At 44.5% G+C, this 20,032-nt stretch overlaps 1 protein-coding gene across 1 annotated transcript; it reads right to left on the minus strand.

The window, feature by feature from the left end:
• Positions 1-659: 659 nt before the first annotated feature.
• Positions 660-18,714, minus strand: LOC134444346 (uncharacterized). Its single transcript, XM_063193678.1, has 16 exons — positions 18,654-18,714; positions 16,415-17,590; positions 14,713-14,745; positions 13,331-13,497; positions 12,926-13,091; positions 12,479-12,529; positions 11,430-11,523; positions 10,012-10,089; positions 9,381-9,468; positions 8,272-8,950; positions 7,020-7,184; positions 4,395-4,510; positions 3,139-3,243; positions 2,299-2,470; positions 1,584-1,625; positions 660-1,472 (listed from the first exon to the last, which is right to left on the minus strand). The coding sequence occupies exons 2-16, from the start codon at positions 17,564-17,566 to the stop codon at positions 1,374-1,376; spliced, it is 3,207 nt and encodes a 1,068-aa protein (XP_063049748.1). The 5' UTR covers positions 17,567-17,590; positions 18,654-18,714; the 3' UTR covers positions 660-1,373.
• Between the last annotated feature and the right edge of the window lie 1,318 nt (positions 18,715-20,032).

Consider the following 20,032-nt stretch of genomic DNA (forward strand, 5'->3'; position numbering starts at 1 on the left):
CAAATAAATGGAAGAGATTATCTGGCATGGAGAAGGGAATAATTTCCAGTCCACAAAATCTTCAAAATACTACACTCGGAATTTCCAGTAGCATAGTTTTATTTCTGGCGAATTAGAATTAAACTGGTGAGTTAACACCAAAACATAGCATGGACATCTACGGGTATATTGAAGAGTGAAGTGTGGGACACCAGGTCAGCAAACAAGAACAGCTGACAGCAAAGCATCAAGGATATCTGGGCTTCCATAACTCCCATGCACTGTTTCTGCCATTGACTTCAATGTTAAACGCATCATGGCCGTTATTAAGACAGAGTCCTAACCAAGTATTGAACATTGCATGTTATGTAGAAAGTACCAAATTTCAACTGATTTGATGTGCACTGATGTGAAACGAATTTTGATGAAGAAAATTGTGATTTTATTACAATATTCTAATAATGCGAATTCCCCAATTCATGGGTTTTTTGAGCTGGAAGACCAAAATATGTAAAAATAAACAATTTAATGATTGGAATAGTTAAAAAAAACTGGGCCATGAATCTATAATCCATGACAGTTTAACATTATTGATGGAATTATGGAAATAAATCAACTTTTTCATGCTATTCTAATAAAGTGGCCTGGAGCTGTATAAAGAAAGCTAAACGACAAAGAAATGGTCCATACATGCTTTATTTGAAATGTATATTTACAAAATATAGAAAAAAACTGTACACTTAACTTGCAAAACAGCATATTGCTTTTGCATACTACTTCATTCCATGCATTCACTGAAAGTGAATGTATCTGTCAAAACGTGAAAACGGTCCAATATGATGTACTGATAGAAAAGTACAAAATCGAACAAATCAGTGACACATGATAATTGATTACCTGAGCTTGTATTCATGGTTCAGCGTTTCAATGATTTTAATGCAAGAACAGTTAAAAAAAAACTTCACCTATGTACAAAATATAGACTTTGCCATGCACGAATAAAATGTTTTAAAAGTTGTTAAAAATGCTGTTGTGATTTTGTTTTAAGGCTCAAGCTTGAGTTTTGAGAAATATACTGTATTTACATAATGCCCCATCAATTCAAGGAAAAAGTAAAAATGTTCAGTTAGACATGAGACTGGTATTGGGGCACTGGGATGGTAGAGGTATTCACACAGCAGTGCTACTGATGACGGTCTTTTTTAAAAACGTATCACATTGCTATCATCCCTTCATTCAAACTGCATCAGCGCAACACTTGCACAAATGTGAAAACACTTAAAAGCAGCCACATCACTTCATTCATCCTAGGCCACAACAATCTAAAAAGACACATCAGAGATGCTAAAAGGCCTGAGTAAAGAAGAGAAACAACAGAGGTCGGAGGTCAGTCTTCATGGTCTGTTGTCGTACTGGCTGACCATCCTCTTTACGTGAGAGAGCTTGGCCCTCAGGTACTTGCTCCTCTTCTTCTTCAACTGGTACTCTGCCGACTGCATGAGGAGAAGACAACATAAGGATTAGATGATAATAATTACTACCTTTGGTAACTGGTTAATTCATGAAAAGTTGTTAATAATGTTTTTTTTAGATTTTTTATATACCTTCTTCAGGTTCTTCAGTCTGGTGTATTCATCCATAGCATCCTGTTGACAAAAACAATCAACCAGTCAACTTAACAGCAAATTCAAATTCAGACAAGATTGGAGTGATGTGATATGTTCATGAATAAAAAAACGAAGGAGTCAATAGATCCAAAAATAAATAGATAAATAAATACTTTTCCTTATTATTTAAAACAATTTCCTTTTGTTAGTGCATTTTGTATTGCTTTAGGTTGGTGTTTCTCAGTGGGGCCTCTGAAGCCGGTTGGGGAGCCCTAGGGGGGCGTTGGGAAGGATACACCTGAGAGGGGGGTTGCTTAGTTGCCATTGGGGGGCATTAGTCCATTTTGTTTTAAAAAATACTAAGGGCAGGCGTTAGCAGTCTTACCAGAGAGAGTAGAGGTTCCATTGGCCCATTGTTTCCGGGTTCTATTATTGCAAGGGGGAGGTGGGGAAATCCCCCTTTAGGCAGACCTAGGCAGACCTAAGGACTGTTCTATTCAATGCTAGGAGTATTAGGACACGCCCCTTTAGGCAGACCGGAACCTGGCCATGTTAGGTGTCCATAGCAACCTATTACATTGGCATATCTCTATATACTAAAAGAATCTCTGGTCTTACGATGAGACCAAGGTGGCTTATAATGAGGTAAAGGGGGTTGTTTGTTCAAAAAAGGTTGAGAGACGCTGCTTTAGGTCCTTCTTGGGAAACTCACCAGGAACTGTGGGCTGCCCTCAGGCACTCTGCCCAGCTCCTTGTCCACCTCTGACAGCCCCAGGTTCACATCGTCCACCTCGGCCTGCAGCCTCTTGTACTCCATAAGGTCCCGGTCAAACTCTCGCTTGTAGTGCAGTCTCTGCTCCTCCGTGGCGATAGGCGGGTACTCGCTGCAAAATCAGGAAGAGAGGGGAGGGAGAGATGAAAAAGACAGTTGGCTGGAGATAAAAGCTTGTCGTTGGTTCGACAAGAGATTGATTTGGATCCAACTGGCCTTAACTCATTTAAATCAGTGGTCTGATTGTGCAGTAGTAGACACAAAACATTTATGAACACTACTTGATTTCAAATTTTTGTCCATGGGATCTTTGTGTTCACAATCTGTCTAAAGTTTGATGTGATCTGAATGTCTTTATCAAGCCAGGCTCAAACTACACGACTCCCGATTGTGTGTCCCATTTTGACGTCGGGGTACACCGCAACTGTAAATCTGCCTGCTCGCAACCACCGAGATAATGCCCGACGTCCTATTTCCAGTCGCAAATATCAAACAGTATTTGATTTCTACGATTTGCTATCAGCGACTCTTGGAGCTGCCAAAGTTCTATCTTAGAACGTCTGCCACGACAAGGAAATCTTGCCCGATAATTGCTTGCGATGGTCCTGGGGGTAACGTTCCACCGATTGTCGTAAGGGGGGTTTTCAGCCGAGAATCGGGGCGATAGTCGTGTAGTTTGAGCCAGGCTTCATTCTCAATTACAGTATTTCAAAAGCATCTATCTGCCAGGTTCTGTATAATTGTCCCAACGTGACCATTTCCGACCAATTAGATCCTTACCTGCCCAAGTCAAGGTCATCCAATTCATCTCCAGACTCCGCCCCCAGGTCACTCTCTTTCAGTTTGCTCTTCAGACCACCCAAGGAGCTGGTGATGTCAGAGCTCCTGGAAACACACACACACACACACACCTCTATTAGGTAAACAGTTCATATAGCTGATATGCATCTTGTACACTTTGCATTTGGCACCTAGATGGTTAACAGCTGGGACTATGGGGAGCATGCAAGTGCCCCGGTAAGCACACAGCCAATCCTTAACTTTCTAACCCGTCGGCGGGTTTTGACAGTTAAGTGGTTAAAAAAATGTGGCCTTCGGATCAGAAAGTCAAGGATTCAAACCATGGACCAGTAAGTAGGAGACTGTGGATGAGGGACTAACTAATACTCTCACTCACAACCTCAAGAAAATAGAGCCTGAAGAAAATAACCAAGCCACGCTGGATAAGGCCATCATCTGAGAGTAATGTTATGTAACTTATCAAACTGTCATTTTGGTACCTACGTAGGTTGTTAATAGCCAAATGGTATGGGGAGTAGCTGAACTTGGTTGGTTTCTTTGTCTGCCCAAAGAAGCTTTTCCTGTTCCAGTCACAAACAATAGATCCTGTGTAAGAGCACAGTAGTTTGAAAACTACTGTGTTTACTCTGGTGACGCCTTTTTTCCAAAACATCTTTATACCCTTGTATTAATATCAACGTTTACTGCTGGTATTTCCTTAAGAAGTCACAGATACAGTAAATAAACTGCAGATGAAGCAGTCCAACATTGCAGGGTCAAATATCCGTGTTTATGTCAAACTACAATTTTAAAAATATATATATTTTGGGGGGCATTTTTATGTCTTTAGTGTGACAGGACAGTAACAGAGGGACGGGAAACGAGTGGGGAGAGAGAGACGGGGAGGGCTCGGCAAATGACCTCGGGCCAGCATCGAACCCGGGCCGCCGGTGTAGCAGTTGAGTGCCCAGCCCATCGAGCCATGGCTGGGCCCTAAAACTACAAATTTACTGTTGTCACAGTAAATATCTCCATACCACTTTACAGGATATTAACTGCCGTATAGTCTACTGTGTACTATATGCTCAAACATCCACACTATGACTTCCCTGTGTGGTTAAGTAATGGTTTGTAATGCCTTATTTTTTACAGATGCCTTCTGCTCAATTTACCATTTCACAAGACAGGATGTCACTTTCTACCTTTTATGAAAAAAAACCTGTTTGTAAATCACCCCAGACAGACACGCAGCTCACCCTGGCAGATATATGGGCTTCCTGTCCACACTTTCATCCAGGTAGTTTCTTGACCCGCCCACTTTATCGTTGTAGTCATTCACCAGCGCCTCTGGTTCACCAGATACACTCTTCACCTAAACAAAATGGGACAACAAAATAAAAGTCAACATCATATGTATGCTTTTATTTTTTTCCAACATCCAAAACATCTTAACCTGAAGAAAATAGGGCAACGGGACGAAATGGAACATTATAAGCCTTTACGGGGCTCTAAATTAACACCAGAAAACTGGCCAAATGCTGGAGAAATTTCAGAAATTTCAAATATGTCAGACCAACTTACTAGACACTTTGACCCATTAGTGAGTGTGTGTTTGGCTTGTAAGATTAACATCTACTAGCCATTTTGGCTGGTGATGAAAATGTTAATTTAAATTCCAGAGCCTCTATTTTGTCTAACCTACAATAACAAAACAAACCCCAACACTTCCCACTCTGTATACACAACACTAAAGGATGACCGACCAATCACAGACAACAGGCACCCTCATACATTCCTCAGCAGGCCAACCCTGTCTGTGTGGTAAATAGTTTATACTGAACTCAAAATCCTGACCTGGTCCAACCAGTTCCCCCACTTCCACCCAGGCAGAAACTGCCACACATACTCTGGATGGTGAAACCAAAACACCGAATAGGCAGCCATACAGAGAAGATAAAAATCAAAAGGACTTCTCTCTTAAAAATGAAGGGGGAAAAAAGGAAATAAAAAATGTATGTACACAGATTGTTGCTGATAAAATATAGATATGGGTATAAATTCTTTGCACAATCTAAGATAATTGTAATGACTATGACGACATATGAACAACAAAAGGGTTATTCTGGGAAGCAGCTCCTTGGCCATCAGCAATCTTACAGCTGCTTGAGGAGAAGTGATGTGGCACACAGAAGCCACACCCAGAAACTGGACATGAAACTACTAACCCCACCTTCCCCTCCAATAAGATCACTGTATCTGACATACCCAGTGAAAATCAAAAGCCCAACTATGTCATATGACCACATTCCTGTCAAATGTGAAAGAGCTGATTTGTTATGATGTGTGTTATTTGGGTTCAACAATTTTCATTACTTTCAAAATGTAACTTTTGCTCCAAAAATAGACAATGATGGATACATTGGCGCTCATTGGATACATAGTGATGTTTTTCTTTAATTCAACAACAAAAACATAAACTCAATTGGAAACAAAAAACTGATACTGAGTAATAACTCGGAATTTGCATTTTGTTTTATTATGGTTTGATTGAATTTTGGTTACATTTTTTGATTAGATAGGATTTTGGTTACATTCAGTCTGTATGGATTACAGGATTCTACAAAGGATCGGTGTGTATGATTAAGTATGTATGGTTTGTGTGTGCAATTTAGCATTAAATAGTACATAGGAGTTTGCTTCAACCTAATTTCGATACATCTGTGTCTGACAATAAAAATTATCTTCCACTTGGATTCACATGACAAAAATGCTAAAATGGTACAATCCGTCTTTTTCACCCACTTTGACTTCGATAGCACAGTCTCATACATTCTCATTGGATGAATTGGTAGTTTTGGTAGTATTTTCAGGCCAACAGAGTACCGTATCTGTGCCAGTTCCAATACATGGGTTCGCAGTGTTCGTAAACACGATGTTATGAGGGGCAAGACACTGGCAGCCAACCACGTGAGCTCATTTTTTGACCGACAGCTGTTTCCAACAATCAGAGGTTGAGTTGTAGACAGTTAATTTCACACAGTAGAACCCATGTATATATACAGTAATTTGGAAGCTACTGATGTGTTTACATTGAAAATCAGAGCGTTTGAGAACCAAAAAGTTGGTCCTAACAAAAATTGCTCATTCACCGGCTACCACAGATTCCCAGTTGTAGGGGACAGAGGGAGCCCTCAACGTGAACCACACGGTCAACGCTAACCACTTTGGTTCTTCTTTATAACATTTACATTTACATTTCACTTTACTTAGCTGACGCTTTTATCCAAAGCAACTTAGTTATTTTACAGGGTATTGGTTACAGTCCACGGAGCAATGTGGGGCAAGGTGCCTTGCTCAAGGCACTTCAGCCATGGATGGAGGTGTAGGGAGAGGTAAGGGTGGGATTGGAACCCGCAACCCTCTGACCTTAAGACCTCCTTCCTAACCATTAGGCCAAAGCTGCACTGGTTCTCAGTGTAACAGGTGTGGGAACCGGCACGGCACGGCACGGCACAGCTCTCACTGTCCTGAAGACAGCTTCACTAGTTCGCCCTTGAGTACTTGGTGCATGTGTGGCATGTTAGCTGGCCTCAGTCCTGGGATGTTGTAAAGCGGAGATCATGCTGGATGAGATCCACTTCTACCCCCTGTGTGTAGAGGGATGGGTAGAGTGGGACTACTAGTGAAATGGAGGAGATTGGGGAGGAGGTGGGACAATTTGACGGCCTTCGCGCAAGGCAGGTGGATGGGCAGGAGGGCTTAAATCCCTGCGAAGGAGGCAGAAGTAATGACCGCTAGCTGCCAATCACTCCGCAGGCTCCTCCCGAACCATGCTCGCATACAAACTACATTTACGAGGGTACGGCGTCCACATCACCCACCCATTCTCCAACACTCTGGGGGCCCACGTCCCTCAGCATCTTCACTTCCTCCCACAGCACTCTCTCGGGGCCGTAACGCCGGATCTGACTGCGAGTCTTCACGCCAAACACCAGGAGAATGATGAGGCCCACAACGATGAGGAAACCCAGAACTATGGCAATGGCCTGGGCAGAGAAAGAGAGAGAAAGAAGAAATCAATACATTTCATAGGAAACGGTCACATTGCAAAATCTACAATTGTGCCAATGGCCTGGGAGAGCGATAGAGTGAGAAAAGTTGAGCATAATCAAAATATTTCATGGTGAAATGTTCATATTGCTACACCGGTTTATGGCCATATCCTCAGAGAAAGAGAGGAAAAATAAGTACATTTAGTACTGAAACCTTCCCATGGCAAAACCCTAGAACTATGGAAGTTGGCAAGAAAGGCAGAAAGACAGAAAGAAAGAAAGAAAGAAAGAAAGAAAGAAAGAAAGAAAGAAAGAAAGAGCAAGAGAGGGAGATTCCATGCATAGTGAAGGATTTGGATTGTGAAAGAATAGCAGTGTCATAGTCACAAAAAGTTGCCTCACAGAAACCGGACATGGAAATCTTTACAGTGGTGAAAGTACAAAAATAGACACTCACGAAACACTGTCTGCCAACAATGACAGATTGAAGATAAATTCATACGCAGGTTAATGGAAAAGGAATGCAGAATCGTGTCATGTGACCCGTGAAGTTTCAGGACAACATGAACAAATGTATCTAGTATATGATTTATCTGTGCTAACCCACACACACATAACCAGTCACAATGACACATCCAAATGGCTGTATCACTGTCTTCAGAAGTAAGATGAATTGTGCAATATCAGAACATCCATGCTATACACGACTATGTAAGTTTCTCACATGTACATACTGTATGTTCTACTTGTACCAACACACACACACACACACACACACCCTGTTAAAATGTGGTACATCTACTGTCCCACTTTCCCCTGGATTTGACTTCATATTGTAGTGACGATGGTTGCTGTGTTTGTTTATGTTGTTTTTGTTGAGTTCACCAAAAAGAAACACAATGCCACAGTGCCACCACAAGTGCCCTCACCAACTGCGGTTCCACCACACAGCAGTGACACACACACACACACACACACACACACACACACACACACACACACACACACACACACACACACACACACACAGGTCTGGTGACAATGACACAGCCTGTCACAGTGCCACGACAAGTGCCCTCACCTCCTGCGGTTCCACCACACAGTAGTGGTACAGGTACTGGTTGATGACGAGTCCGGAAGTCGGTTGCTGGTTCTGGAACTGGGCACACATCATCATGACCTGGCTGTACATGATGGAGCCGGACGACTGGGCCCGCGGGTTGACCGCCACCAAATAGACAATGGTGGCGATCAGCATCAGCAGAGCCAAGATGGCCGACACGATGATGGCGCCCAGGTAGAACTTGTGGGAGCGCGCCGTGCCCTGCCGGGACACCACCAGGATGAAGATGATGAGCACGGCGATGAAGGTGATGGCGGCGATGGCGATGATGAACGCTTTGCCGGATTTGGGGTCCATGTACTGACCGCCTCCGTAGCCGTAGCCGCCCATGCCCGCGCCACCTCCATAGCCGGCACTTCCGACCGACCCACCATAGGAACCTCCATAGGAACCACCTCCATAGTACCCGCCAGTCATCCCACCCCCAATGCCACCAAGTCCCATGGCTGACATGTCATAGTCCCACGCCAGGGTGGAGGCCACGCAGGCAAACACGGCCACACACATAACGATGATGATGATGGACATGATCTTCATCACCCCTGGTGGAGAGGTCCATTTGTAGAAGTGCAGAAGCTTTTCGTCTGGGTAGTAGCCGGAGAATGTGTGCTGTGACTTGTTCCGGCTGCCATGATGTCTGCAGGCGAAAAGCGAAACGAAAGGAAACATTCTTATCTCTCCATGACTACGTAGTAGCCTATCTAGAGCTAGTATCGTTCTAGAGCATGCTGTTCATAGAAAAGTATGGGTACTCAGTCTACAGAAATGGTCTACAGAGCTTGTGTTTATATATTGCAGACAGTTTGTTCAAACACAACATACCGTATAACATATATGCTTAGGCCCTATATATTAAATAACAACATAATCTAACAAAACCCTGGCATTTGTACATATCTACAATAGAAATATAAATAGGAACACATTTCATATTTGAATGTGATACAACCAATTCAGCAACAGGGTTGAACTAACAGTAAGGCGCAGCCTTGTCAGGAGAATATTCAAAATGGTGGTACATCAATTACTCTGCGGGTTTGGTCAGGTGTGTCTACTCTTTCACTTACCTGTGTCCATATGGAGAGCTACTGTGCTTGTTTGACGGCATTGTGGGGACTTCTTTAGGTCTGTTTGTCTTGTCAAGTAGGCTATAACCTGTAAAGGCCGCAAAACAAGCTTAGATTACAGGCTGGCCAGCCAGAAACTGTTGACACTGTAAATCAACCATCACAGCACTCGTGCAAACAGCGTGCGTAATCAATGCCACCTTGTTCAACTCATTAAATTGAAGTTTCTAGCGCATAGGGTTAAAATAAACAACAATCCAGTCGAAAGAAAATGAGAAAGGAAGCCGGGAGGAGAGATGAACATTTTGGACAAAGTGTCCGTGGTAGGCCCACAACTTTTGTTGCCACAACATTGGCTATGATACAATAGGCTACGAAAATTAACAGTCTACGTTTCTACCGTATGATAGTTTGTGAACTTCTTTTAACAGAAAAGTCTTCAGTCTTTTCTTCACCGATTTGGCCTGTTCCTTTCTGTTTTGATATGCCATCAAAAAAGTAATAATCTGTTCACCGAAACTAATTTTTTTCAATTCCATTCCACAAGCCAGAATAATAATTAGACGCTAAATGTCCATCACTCATAATTCCGCTACGACACGGTAAATAAAGACAATAGCCTGAAACTCACCTTCACCACCACCAAGTACTTTTCGTAGTCTGAGGAACAACAACACTTGCCCTCTATCCCCAAGGATGACACCGTATGCTAATCATGGTAGCCACACCTGTTCGCATCCTCCTGCTGCCTCCTCCTCCCGCGCACAGGTGCACACGCCCCGCCCCAAAGCGCAACACAGAAAGGGGACACTACTGTTTTGAAAGACGCATTGAACCACGACCGGTAGCCTACATACGATACGAGTGGATGAGCAGGTTCTACAGCTTTAGGTCTTTGTATGTCACACCAGGAAGACGATATAACCCCCTTTGCTGTCTGGCCTACTGGCTACCTATGGGCTCTGAAATGTAGGCTAGGCCTACCAGTCTGCTCTCTCAAAATGAAAGCACAAGAAAAAGTCAAAACTGAGCTTAATTCACAGCTTACGCACCCGAAGACCGTCTTTATGGGGCTGTAACTTGTTTTTCCATCTTAACAGGTGTGAATGAACATGGAAATTGTACAGCCACTAGCGAAAAGAAGGTGAATAGGCCTGGAGCTCTACCTGGGGAGTGGGGTAGGCTATCAACAGTTTCTGCGCCCCTCCTCCAATACCATATCCATGACAACCACAAATTGCTGGCTGACCTCCCATGTGTGTAAATTGGCTTCAAAAAATGGATGAATCAATCTACTGTTTGTGTGAAGGTATCCATTCAACAATACAACTCAAGAAATAACAGTTTACTTACTTTAGTTTAACAATATAAAAGGCAATGCAAGAACATATTAAATGTGTTTGTTTCAATCCTGCAGCATATAATTAGTAAAAACATGTAATTATTCATACAAAAGAACTAGCCTATCTCAAATTTTATATAGTTTGGTCTGACAAGAGCACAATGTTTTCCGTTTTTACAATTCCGTCAAACTTCATCTTTATGACATTTTTATGTAGTGAAAAGAACACTCTCAATTGCTTAATGTAAAAAAAAACATGATGGAAGCAAAACAATGGAACCACCAACATGGAAGCAATTAAAACACATAGTGCAGAAAACATTAAAATTCACAAAAAATTCCTTCATGCAAATAAATGAATGATAAACAAACAGAGAGAGGTTTACGGACACAATCCTCATGTTTGTTAACAAACTATTTGCCTTGTGTTCACAGTGACAGTCCTGCATCCTGCCAGTGGGTTTTATGCAACAATAGCCCCAGGATGCAACACCTGCAAAAGCTATATTTGGCTTCATTTATGCCGTAGTCTCATCACGTGCACGTCTCTCAGTTTGGGAGGGCGCAGCAGACCCTCATTGGACTCTGGAATGAAAGTGGGCTGTGGGCAAGCTGAAACCATGGTCTGGTGACTTCTTCTGTGGTGGCACATGTGCCACTGTCCTTCCCCCATCTGTCTCTCAGTCAGCATTGACAAAGCCCTTAGCGTGGGTGTTCATACTCGTAAATCTTCTGCTTGATGTGAGCCAGCTTGCTCTTCAGATATTCACACCTCTCCTTCTTCTCCACAAATGTGGGATCCTGTAGAATACAAATAAGCATTTCATAGCCAGATGTTACACATAAACAGAACTTAATGGAACCTATTGCTCACACAGACATGACCAGTACACACACACACACACACACACACACACACACACACACACACACACACACACACACACGCACACACACACACACACACACACACACACACACACACAAACACACATTAACGCATGCACACACACGCATGCACACAGACACACAAATGCAGCAACTTATAACAGATTTGACAACAGTAGAATATACAGATTCCATTTGGTGATTAGAGCATTGGTGCTTTCCCAGACATTTGCAGATATGAAACTGAAACCATAGCTGTTAGAAACCAGAATTCATTTTGTTCAGAGGTTCAGTACACATTAAAATGGGACTGAGAGGGTTCGAAACCTCCAAAAGTACATGGTAAAGGCCAGAGATGGCTTCATCAATGGGCCTACTGGGCGGCATAGGTCCAAGGTGGCCATTGAGTGACTATTTAAGGCAGAGACATTCTACATGAGACAAAACACTTAAGAAAACATCCATAGAAATTAACGGGGACAGTTCGTAACGGCAATAAGATGTGCGCTTGCACATCTTCTCCAACCTCCAGCAAAAAGAGCCAATTGCCTACTGAGCTGCACTCCTGTCATTGATCCAATCGTCTCGCAGCCAAATACTACTCATGCACAGTTGAAAAATAAAGAGAAAAATAGCTGCCCGGAGGCGTCGCCAAGATGGCCGCCAAGTGGAGGGACTTATAGAGAACGACTTTCACAATTTCCCAATGTCAAGTGCTCTAGCCTGGGTAGTGCGTGCAACACCCAGTGATTGGATACTCTTTGGTGAACTCTGCGGAGTATCCAATCACTAGGCGTTTCACACACTACCAAGGCTTGAACACTTGTCATTGGGAAATAGTGTCTGTTAAAAGGTTGCTACCACTCACCATCTTCTTCCTCTGGTACTCCTGGATCACAACATTGATGCGCTCCTGCTCCTGTGGACACCACACAGAAACAGACAAAGGATAGATATTAACATGCATATATCTAGTAAACAGGAAGATACAGGTCATTTACCAAACCACAAAACATATTCAATATGAGTACACACTCAGATACATACTGGGGAACTTCTGATGTGGGCAAACAAAACGCCTCTTTGGAATCAATAAAGTATCTTACTGTACTGCTATATCAATGTAAACTGACTTGAACTATGACAGCCTGCATACCAAATACCAAAAAGTATGTGAGACCAACACTACATTCTAGAATGTGAACAAACAGCTGCTACTTACAGTATTTTGTACTGTGAGACAAAGTGAATGAGATCGGACTAGGACTTGAAGAGGATAAGGCTACATGCGCCTGAATAAGACGAAATGCTGTACCATTTGACTGGAGGGCCGGAGATTGTGCATCATGTTGTCCATTTCCTCAAACTTCTTGATGACGACCTCCACCTCCGCATGCAGCTCCTTGTACTCAGCGTACTGGTCATTGAACACCGCCTTATACTGGTCCCGCTCCTCATCAGAATAGATGGATGGATACTTACTGTTTAGGGTTAGTAATGAGAGAGAGAGAAAGATTGTGAGTGGTGAGTCAGTTTGTGTTTGTGTGTGTGTGTGTGTTTGTTTAAGAGGTAGGGAGAGAGAGGGAAGGAGGGAGAGATGGTAAAAGAGGGTAACCAAATAAGACACAAAATATAGGCAGTCTGTATACAAGACTCTGAAAAAAAGAATCCATGATATCTCTTCAAAGAACAGTACAGAACATATTGCATCCTGACTCACGCCACATAATCTGCGATGATGACTGGTTTGGGGATGTGTCCGGCGGGGATGTGGCCGCGTATGATCTCCGGCTCGATGGTGGGCGCCGGGGAGAAGGCTCGGTCATCTAGCTCCACATTCAGCATAGCCTGCCGCACAGGCTCAGACACACTGGAGCCAGGCCCTGTCTGCACACATTGAAGATACAAGTAGTTTTTACAGACTGCATCATGGCATCATGATGACAATGCGTATAAACAACACGCCGATTTGAACCGCTATCGCATGTGTGCACCACGACTTTGCATGTTAACTCAGTGCAGTACAACGTCCTGTGACAGGTTAGGATTAGGGGTGGTCAGACTGACATCGTGGAAAATGTTGGTTTCTAAAACATACAGCAGTTTGGGAGGAGCCCATGGAGTGACTGACAGCTGTCTTCCAATTCGTCTCCCACTTTCACAGATTTAATCTCTCCTCCCCTCCCACCTGTCTTGCAAGAAGGCATCTTGAATCGTCCCACCTCCTCCCTTTACTCCTCCATTTCACTAGTGAGCACACCAGAGATTCTTTAAGTATAGAGATATGCCAACATGATAGGTTTCTATGGGCACCTAACAGGACCAGGTTCCGGTCTGCCTAAAGGGGCGTGTCATAATGCTCCTAGCATTGAATAGAACAGTCCTCAGGTCTGCCTAGGTCTGCCTAAAGGGGGATTTCCCCCCCAATAATAGAACCCGGAAACAATGGGCCAATGGAACCTCTCTCTCTCTACTCTCTCTGGAGCACACTTTCCTAGCCCTCAACACCCATGAATAGTCCCGTAATATATTTGCTTCAATCATCCCCTGACTAAGCCCAGCTACCGTACCAAATATGTGATTACTGTAAACATGGGTTCTAAATTTTTGTTTTCCAAGGCTGCACGACACTAACTGCGCACAACTCACCCTCTGATTGTTGGAAACCGCTGTCGGTCAAAAAATTACCTGACGTGGTTGACTGCCAGTGTCTTGCCCCTCCTCACAACATCGTGTTTATAAACACGGTGAACCCATGTATAACAAGCACTCAGAAGGGGCGAACTAGTGAGGAGTGTTACAGAGTCGCTCATTCTCAACATTTTTCTTCTTCTCATTTCACTAACCAACAGGCCACAGCTGTCAACAATTGAGGTGTGTGAATCAATGAGAGGTATGGATAGGTTTCCCGCTTACAAACATTCACGCTGTGAGGAGGGGCAAGATGCTAAGCACCCAATCACGTGAGAGCATTTTTTTGAGTGGCAGCGGTTTCCAAACAATCAGAGGTTCCAGAGGGACCCTCAGCTGAGCGAGCAGAGAGGAATGATTGTAAACGGGAAACCTATGTATACGGTACAGTAAGAAAGTGGGTAGACTTACCAGGCCAAATGGCACTGATGCTGTAGTCTTCATCTGCAAGAGACAATGCGGAAAAGCAACATCACAATCATTAACTGACGACAATGCAATCCAGGATAATGCAAGCAACATTGAGTTGTGATTGTGTAACAACACATTGAAGATGAAAACTATTGGTTATGAGTATGACAGAAGAAGAGTAGGTGGAGCACTACTAGTATCGCTTAAAATCAACTGGTGCTCTTGGAGGGTGCAATGTTCAACAAAAAAAGGGAAGAAAAATCCTCGGTCCAGGCACTTCAGTTGATCTAAAATGTCTAAAACAGTCTTTATTCAGTGGGCTAGTACATTAAAAAATCACCAACTTGTATTGGCACCTACAGCCTTCATGAGGGTGTGGTAGTAGGGCCGATAATAAACTACTAGCCCATCGAATAAAGATTGTTTTGGACTTTGTAAAATCAACTGGACCAAGGATGTTTCCTCACTCAATGGTTATGACCCTTGACCCTTCACCTAGTTTAGACGTTTCATCATCATGCTCTTCTAGGCATTCATGGCCTTTCACCAGCTGTAGTGTTATACATCACCATACCAATACAACATGCCATTTCACTGTGTTTGTCACAGTCACAGTAAACACACTTAACATTAGGGCAGTCATGGGTGAGCGGTTAGGGCGTCAGACTTGTAGCCCAAAGGTTGCCGATCCGACTCCCGATAATTAACTAGTGATCTCCCCCATCCTCCTCCATGACTGAGGTACCCTGAGCATGGTACCTGCCCGCCGCACTGCTCCCTTGGGGCGTCATTGAGGGCTGCCCCGTTGCACGAGTGAGGCATAAATGCAATTTCGTAGTGTGCAGTGTTCACTGGTGTGCTGTGAAGTGCTGTGTCACAACGACAATGGGAGTTGGAGTTTCCCAATTGGGCTTTCTACATTACTTCTGGTCAGCTCACCTACGGTATGTCCGCTAGGCCTTGTGTGTATTGGTGAGCACAAACAGACCCAAACACCCCGCCCTCCCCCCACCAGTCTGCTTCCTCTTTGAGGTGAGGCACGGTGAAGGGTCAGATAACCTCAACTTTGTAATGTTTGCATGAAGTTTTGAAGTTGAACACACAAAGACACAGACGAGGAAACAAACACACAAGCCCAAAATCATCATCGTCAATCATCAGGGGCTGGTGTGATGAAGCCACGCGTCACCTTACTTCCTGTGTGTGAGTCGCACAACCCTTTGTAGAAGTTAAAACTAAAAACCTGGGTTGCGTTTCTCCAAAGCGTAGTTGTTAGCCAGTTAGCAACTTGAGTAGCTGCCAATGGGACATTGCATAGCAAACAACAAAGTAGCTAATGTAGTTAGCAACTATGGTTTCGAGAAATGCACCCCTGTCTTGTGTAAGTTACTACTTCCCCAAAGAAGGACAAGACAAGGCCTTGGCTGTGGTTCAATTGGCTAAGGCACTGTACTGTTGCCCTGTTAGCCCAGGTCCAGGCTGTCACTCACAGCACTGTACATACAACTGAAACTTGCCAAAAAGGGCCCTGACGTGGCCATCCGGCAGGGCACTCGCTTGCTATGCGGCTGACCCGGGACCCTTTGCCAACCCCTTCCCGTCTCTCTCCCCATCCGCTTCCTGTCCACCTTTCATACTGTCCTATCAATAATAAAGTCTAAAAAAGACCCCAAAAAAAGAAACTTCCCAAAAGGACGCTCACCTCTTGCGCGAGGGCCTCCCGCCTCATCCTGGACGCCTCGTGCCTCCACAACTTCAGGCACACGGCCGCCCCCAGCAGATACACCACCATGTTGACGAACAGGAAGATGATAGCCGCCGTCTGGCCCGCCTCCGTGCGGCAGAAGGCCGCGTTGGGGCCGTTGTTGAAGACGTGGTAGTTGCAGAGGCCGCCGCGCGTGGTGTCCCGCACGTACATGATGCCCCCTGCCATGTACAGCATGGCCAGGCAGAAGTTGAGCACCCCCTCGGTGATGGGCCACCAGCTGGAGTCTAAGAGGATGGTGCGGTAGTACATGGTCATGCCCAGCACCAGCAGGATGACCGTCACCACCCAGGCCAGCCCGGCCACCACCAGCACGAAGGGGGTCTTGGGGCCCGTGTACTGTTCGCTGCTACCGCCGTACATGCCCCCCATCGCACCACCCCCCATGCCGCCGATGCCCATGCCGGGCTGCGAGTAGCCGAACATGTTGAACCACTCGTTGTCCTTGTGCACGTAGGCGCAGACGCAGGCGAAGACGGCGGCGCCCAGCAGCAGCTCCACGCAGCCCAGGATGCGCAGCAGGCCGGCCCAGGACTTCATGTAGGCGTAGCGCTGGTTGTACTCCTCGATGCGCTCGCTGTAGGTCATGGCCGTCCGTCCGGACACCCCGGACACCGACTCGGGGGGGAGGCCCTCGAGCAACATGGCTTCACGTTCCTTTTGGGAGGTGTAGCTGCCCCCTGATCCGCCAAAGGGGTCGATGTAGGACCCCGGGATGCCGGGAGACGGGGGAGGGGAGCAGCGCACCCCGTCGGAGGTGCGGTTCTTGTCATCTGCCGCTGCGGTGGAGCGGGACGACCAGCGCTTGCTGCCTCTGAAGAAGTTCTTGACGGAGTCTGGGATGAAGCGGTGGACGGGTTTGATGTCCATGGCGTCGTCGTGCTGGTTGTCGTTGTCCTCCGTGTCACTGGGGGGGTAGAACTCGGAACCCACCGGAGCCATCATGGGAAGGGGAGGGGGCGGGAGGGGGTCTGCGCTCAGGGCCAGCTCTGCGTCCCGGGCCAGGGAACCGATGGGGACCTGGTCGTAGTGGGGACCCCCCTCTCGGACACGGTCGAAACGAGCGCTTGACCCATTCCATGCAGACATGGTGAGCCTCTCAGCAATAAAAACCTGATGGAAAATGTGTGAAAGACACAGTAATATGAAAAACCTGCACAATCAATTAAACAGTTATAATATGGATTTTTTTGTACGTAGGCCTACAGTTTGTGTGATAGCTTGTGGGGCAGCCGTGGCCCAGTGGTTATGGCAGGAGTGGAACAGATTTTTCATTCGAGGGGCAACTTTAAATTCCAAGGGCCATACTATGAACACAATTGTTGCAAATGCATTGAAAATGTGATTTCTAACACTTCTTCACAAAACAATGTCATATTCCCTGAATCTGCATAACATTGAAATTATCTCTGGGCCCTGATAAGACGGCTAGGTTCCCTACACCTGGGTTAAGGAGATGGGCTATAGAGTTTCAGATTCGAATCCCACCCTTCCACTACGTATCTCACATGGAGGAAGATACCTAACTCCAAACTGCTCCAGGGACTGTAACCAATAACCTGTAATTAAAATAAGTCGCTTTGGATAAAAGCGTCAGCTATCTTAATTTCATGAGATTGGAGACAGCCATTTACAACACCGCAGAAAGATTTATATTTCATCACCAATATTAAACATGATGAATGTGAAATGATAGGCCAACGTGATAAATGCACCAGAGGTCAACTGCTGTTTCAGCTGTTTACGCTGCCGTGCTGTTTTGTAAATTGGCTGGGGTCAGCGATTGAAGGGTCTGTCTGACAAAGCAACACCTTTTATACGAGAGGTCTTGCATTGTTGTACTGTCACCTGTTTCTTTCCGGATAATTGGCCGACTCGTAATGGTTTTCAAAAAAGTACTTAAAACGCAGTAGCCTAGGCCTACACTAGCCTACTTAAAAAACAAGTACAGGTAGGCCTACTTTACTACGATCAACTGCACCTGTCGACAACACCTCTTCAGGGAAAAACAAAACGGATGGTCTGACAAAAGATTACTCAGTGCCGTGTTAAAGGAATGTTTTGCCTCTACGCGACAGGTATTTTCAGTAGCTACTTGCGCTGATGTTCTGTTATAAACATGAAATATGACAGCACCACTCGTCTATTTTCACAACACAATTAAAAAAACACTCACCTGTTCCTGACGAACGTTTTCCTTTCAATTAGCTTCCTCCAAACCCGTTGTTGGATCTGGGCGGGGTTTGACTCCCATTTCACCGCCAGCCCTCAAGGTGACGTAGGTCATAGTCTGTCAAACCTGTTTGACAGGTATGAGTGGACTGACTGCACTGCAGCTCATAAGAAGTTTGTCATTTGTAACGTTGAATAAACTCATCAGTCGGTTGTTGATGTTGTGCTGTAGTGTATGGGACTTTTATGTCTCAGCATCTCTTACTGATGTTTTGATGCTCTGTGTGTGCCAAGAGGGCGTCATGCTTTGATCCTGTAGGCCAATTGAATCTGTTGCCTATATAATCAGTCGTCTGTAAAAATCTAAATAAAATGAATACATAAAAATGTATTTCACAAAAGCAGTAAGAGAACAGTAATATATTGTATTAATTATTACAGTACCTAATACTGTTTTAGAATAGTGTATAATGTTCTCTTTTAGAGAATGAAAATGGACATTTTGAAAAGTTTACACACTATGGTTGGGAAATTATAAATGGATCAGGGTTTTACAGAATTTGGCTTCTGGAAAATGGTGTTGGGTACACCTGTCCCTGCTCCACTGTAAACACACCTACTTCATCATCTCCAAAACATTCCTACGTTATCATCTTAACTTCCACCCTGCCTAATATGACAAATACGCCTCCTTGTATCAGTCTCAGTGTAAATAAGTCATCATCATTGTATGTACTGTACAGGGCTTGACACTGGCACCAGCCAACCGGCAAAATGCTGGTAAAACTTGGCTGTGGCTGATAACAATTTCAGTGTCACTAGCCAAATTGGCAAGTAGCTTATTCTATGGTATGACATATCAGAAAGAATAGCGTATATTCTGCACTTGTGCCCTTGTGTAAGCACCTCGTCTTCTGAGGTTAGATGTACTGCGTCATGATTTAAAAAAATGTGGCTAGTAGAATAGCTGGATGGCTATTGACTTGGGGAATACCACTAGCCATAGTGGCTGGCAAACGAAAAAGTTAATGTCAAGCCCTGGTACTGTATGTAAATTGATAATAAGACCCACCCACCTGTCCCTTAACCACAACTTAGCCCTCACATTCCTCCAACCTAGTGTGTATAATATTTCATTAATTTGACATCCTGTGGCCTTCTTGTAGATAAATGCTGATATGTGTAAATGCAAGATAAGTGTACATGAGTACATGAGTAAATGTGCATCATGTGCTACTGGACATCTTTATTTCCTTTGGGACCAATAAATCATGCGTCTCCTATACCTATATGTGTCCAGAGTTGGTGTCCTACTAATTAACATGAAATAAAAAATATACCTGTATACATTCACATCACTTGATGAAACACAAACACATAAAC

Source organism: Engraulis encrasicolus, chromosome 3 (genome assembly GCF_034702125.1).
Source record: "Engraulis encrasicolus isolate BLACKSEA-1 chromosome 3, IST_EnEncr_1.0, whole genome shotgun sequence".
Lineage (NCBI taxonomy): Eukaryota > Metazoa > Chordata > Actinopteri > Clupeiformes > Engraulidae > Engraulis > Engraulis encrasicolus.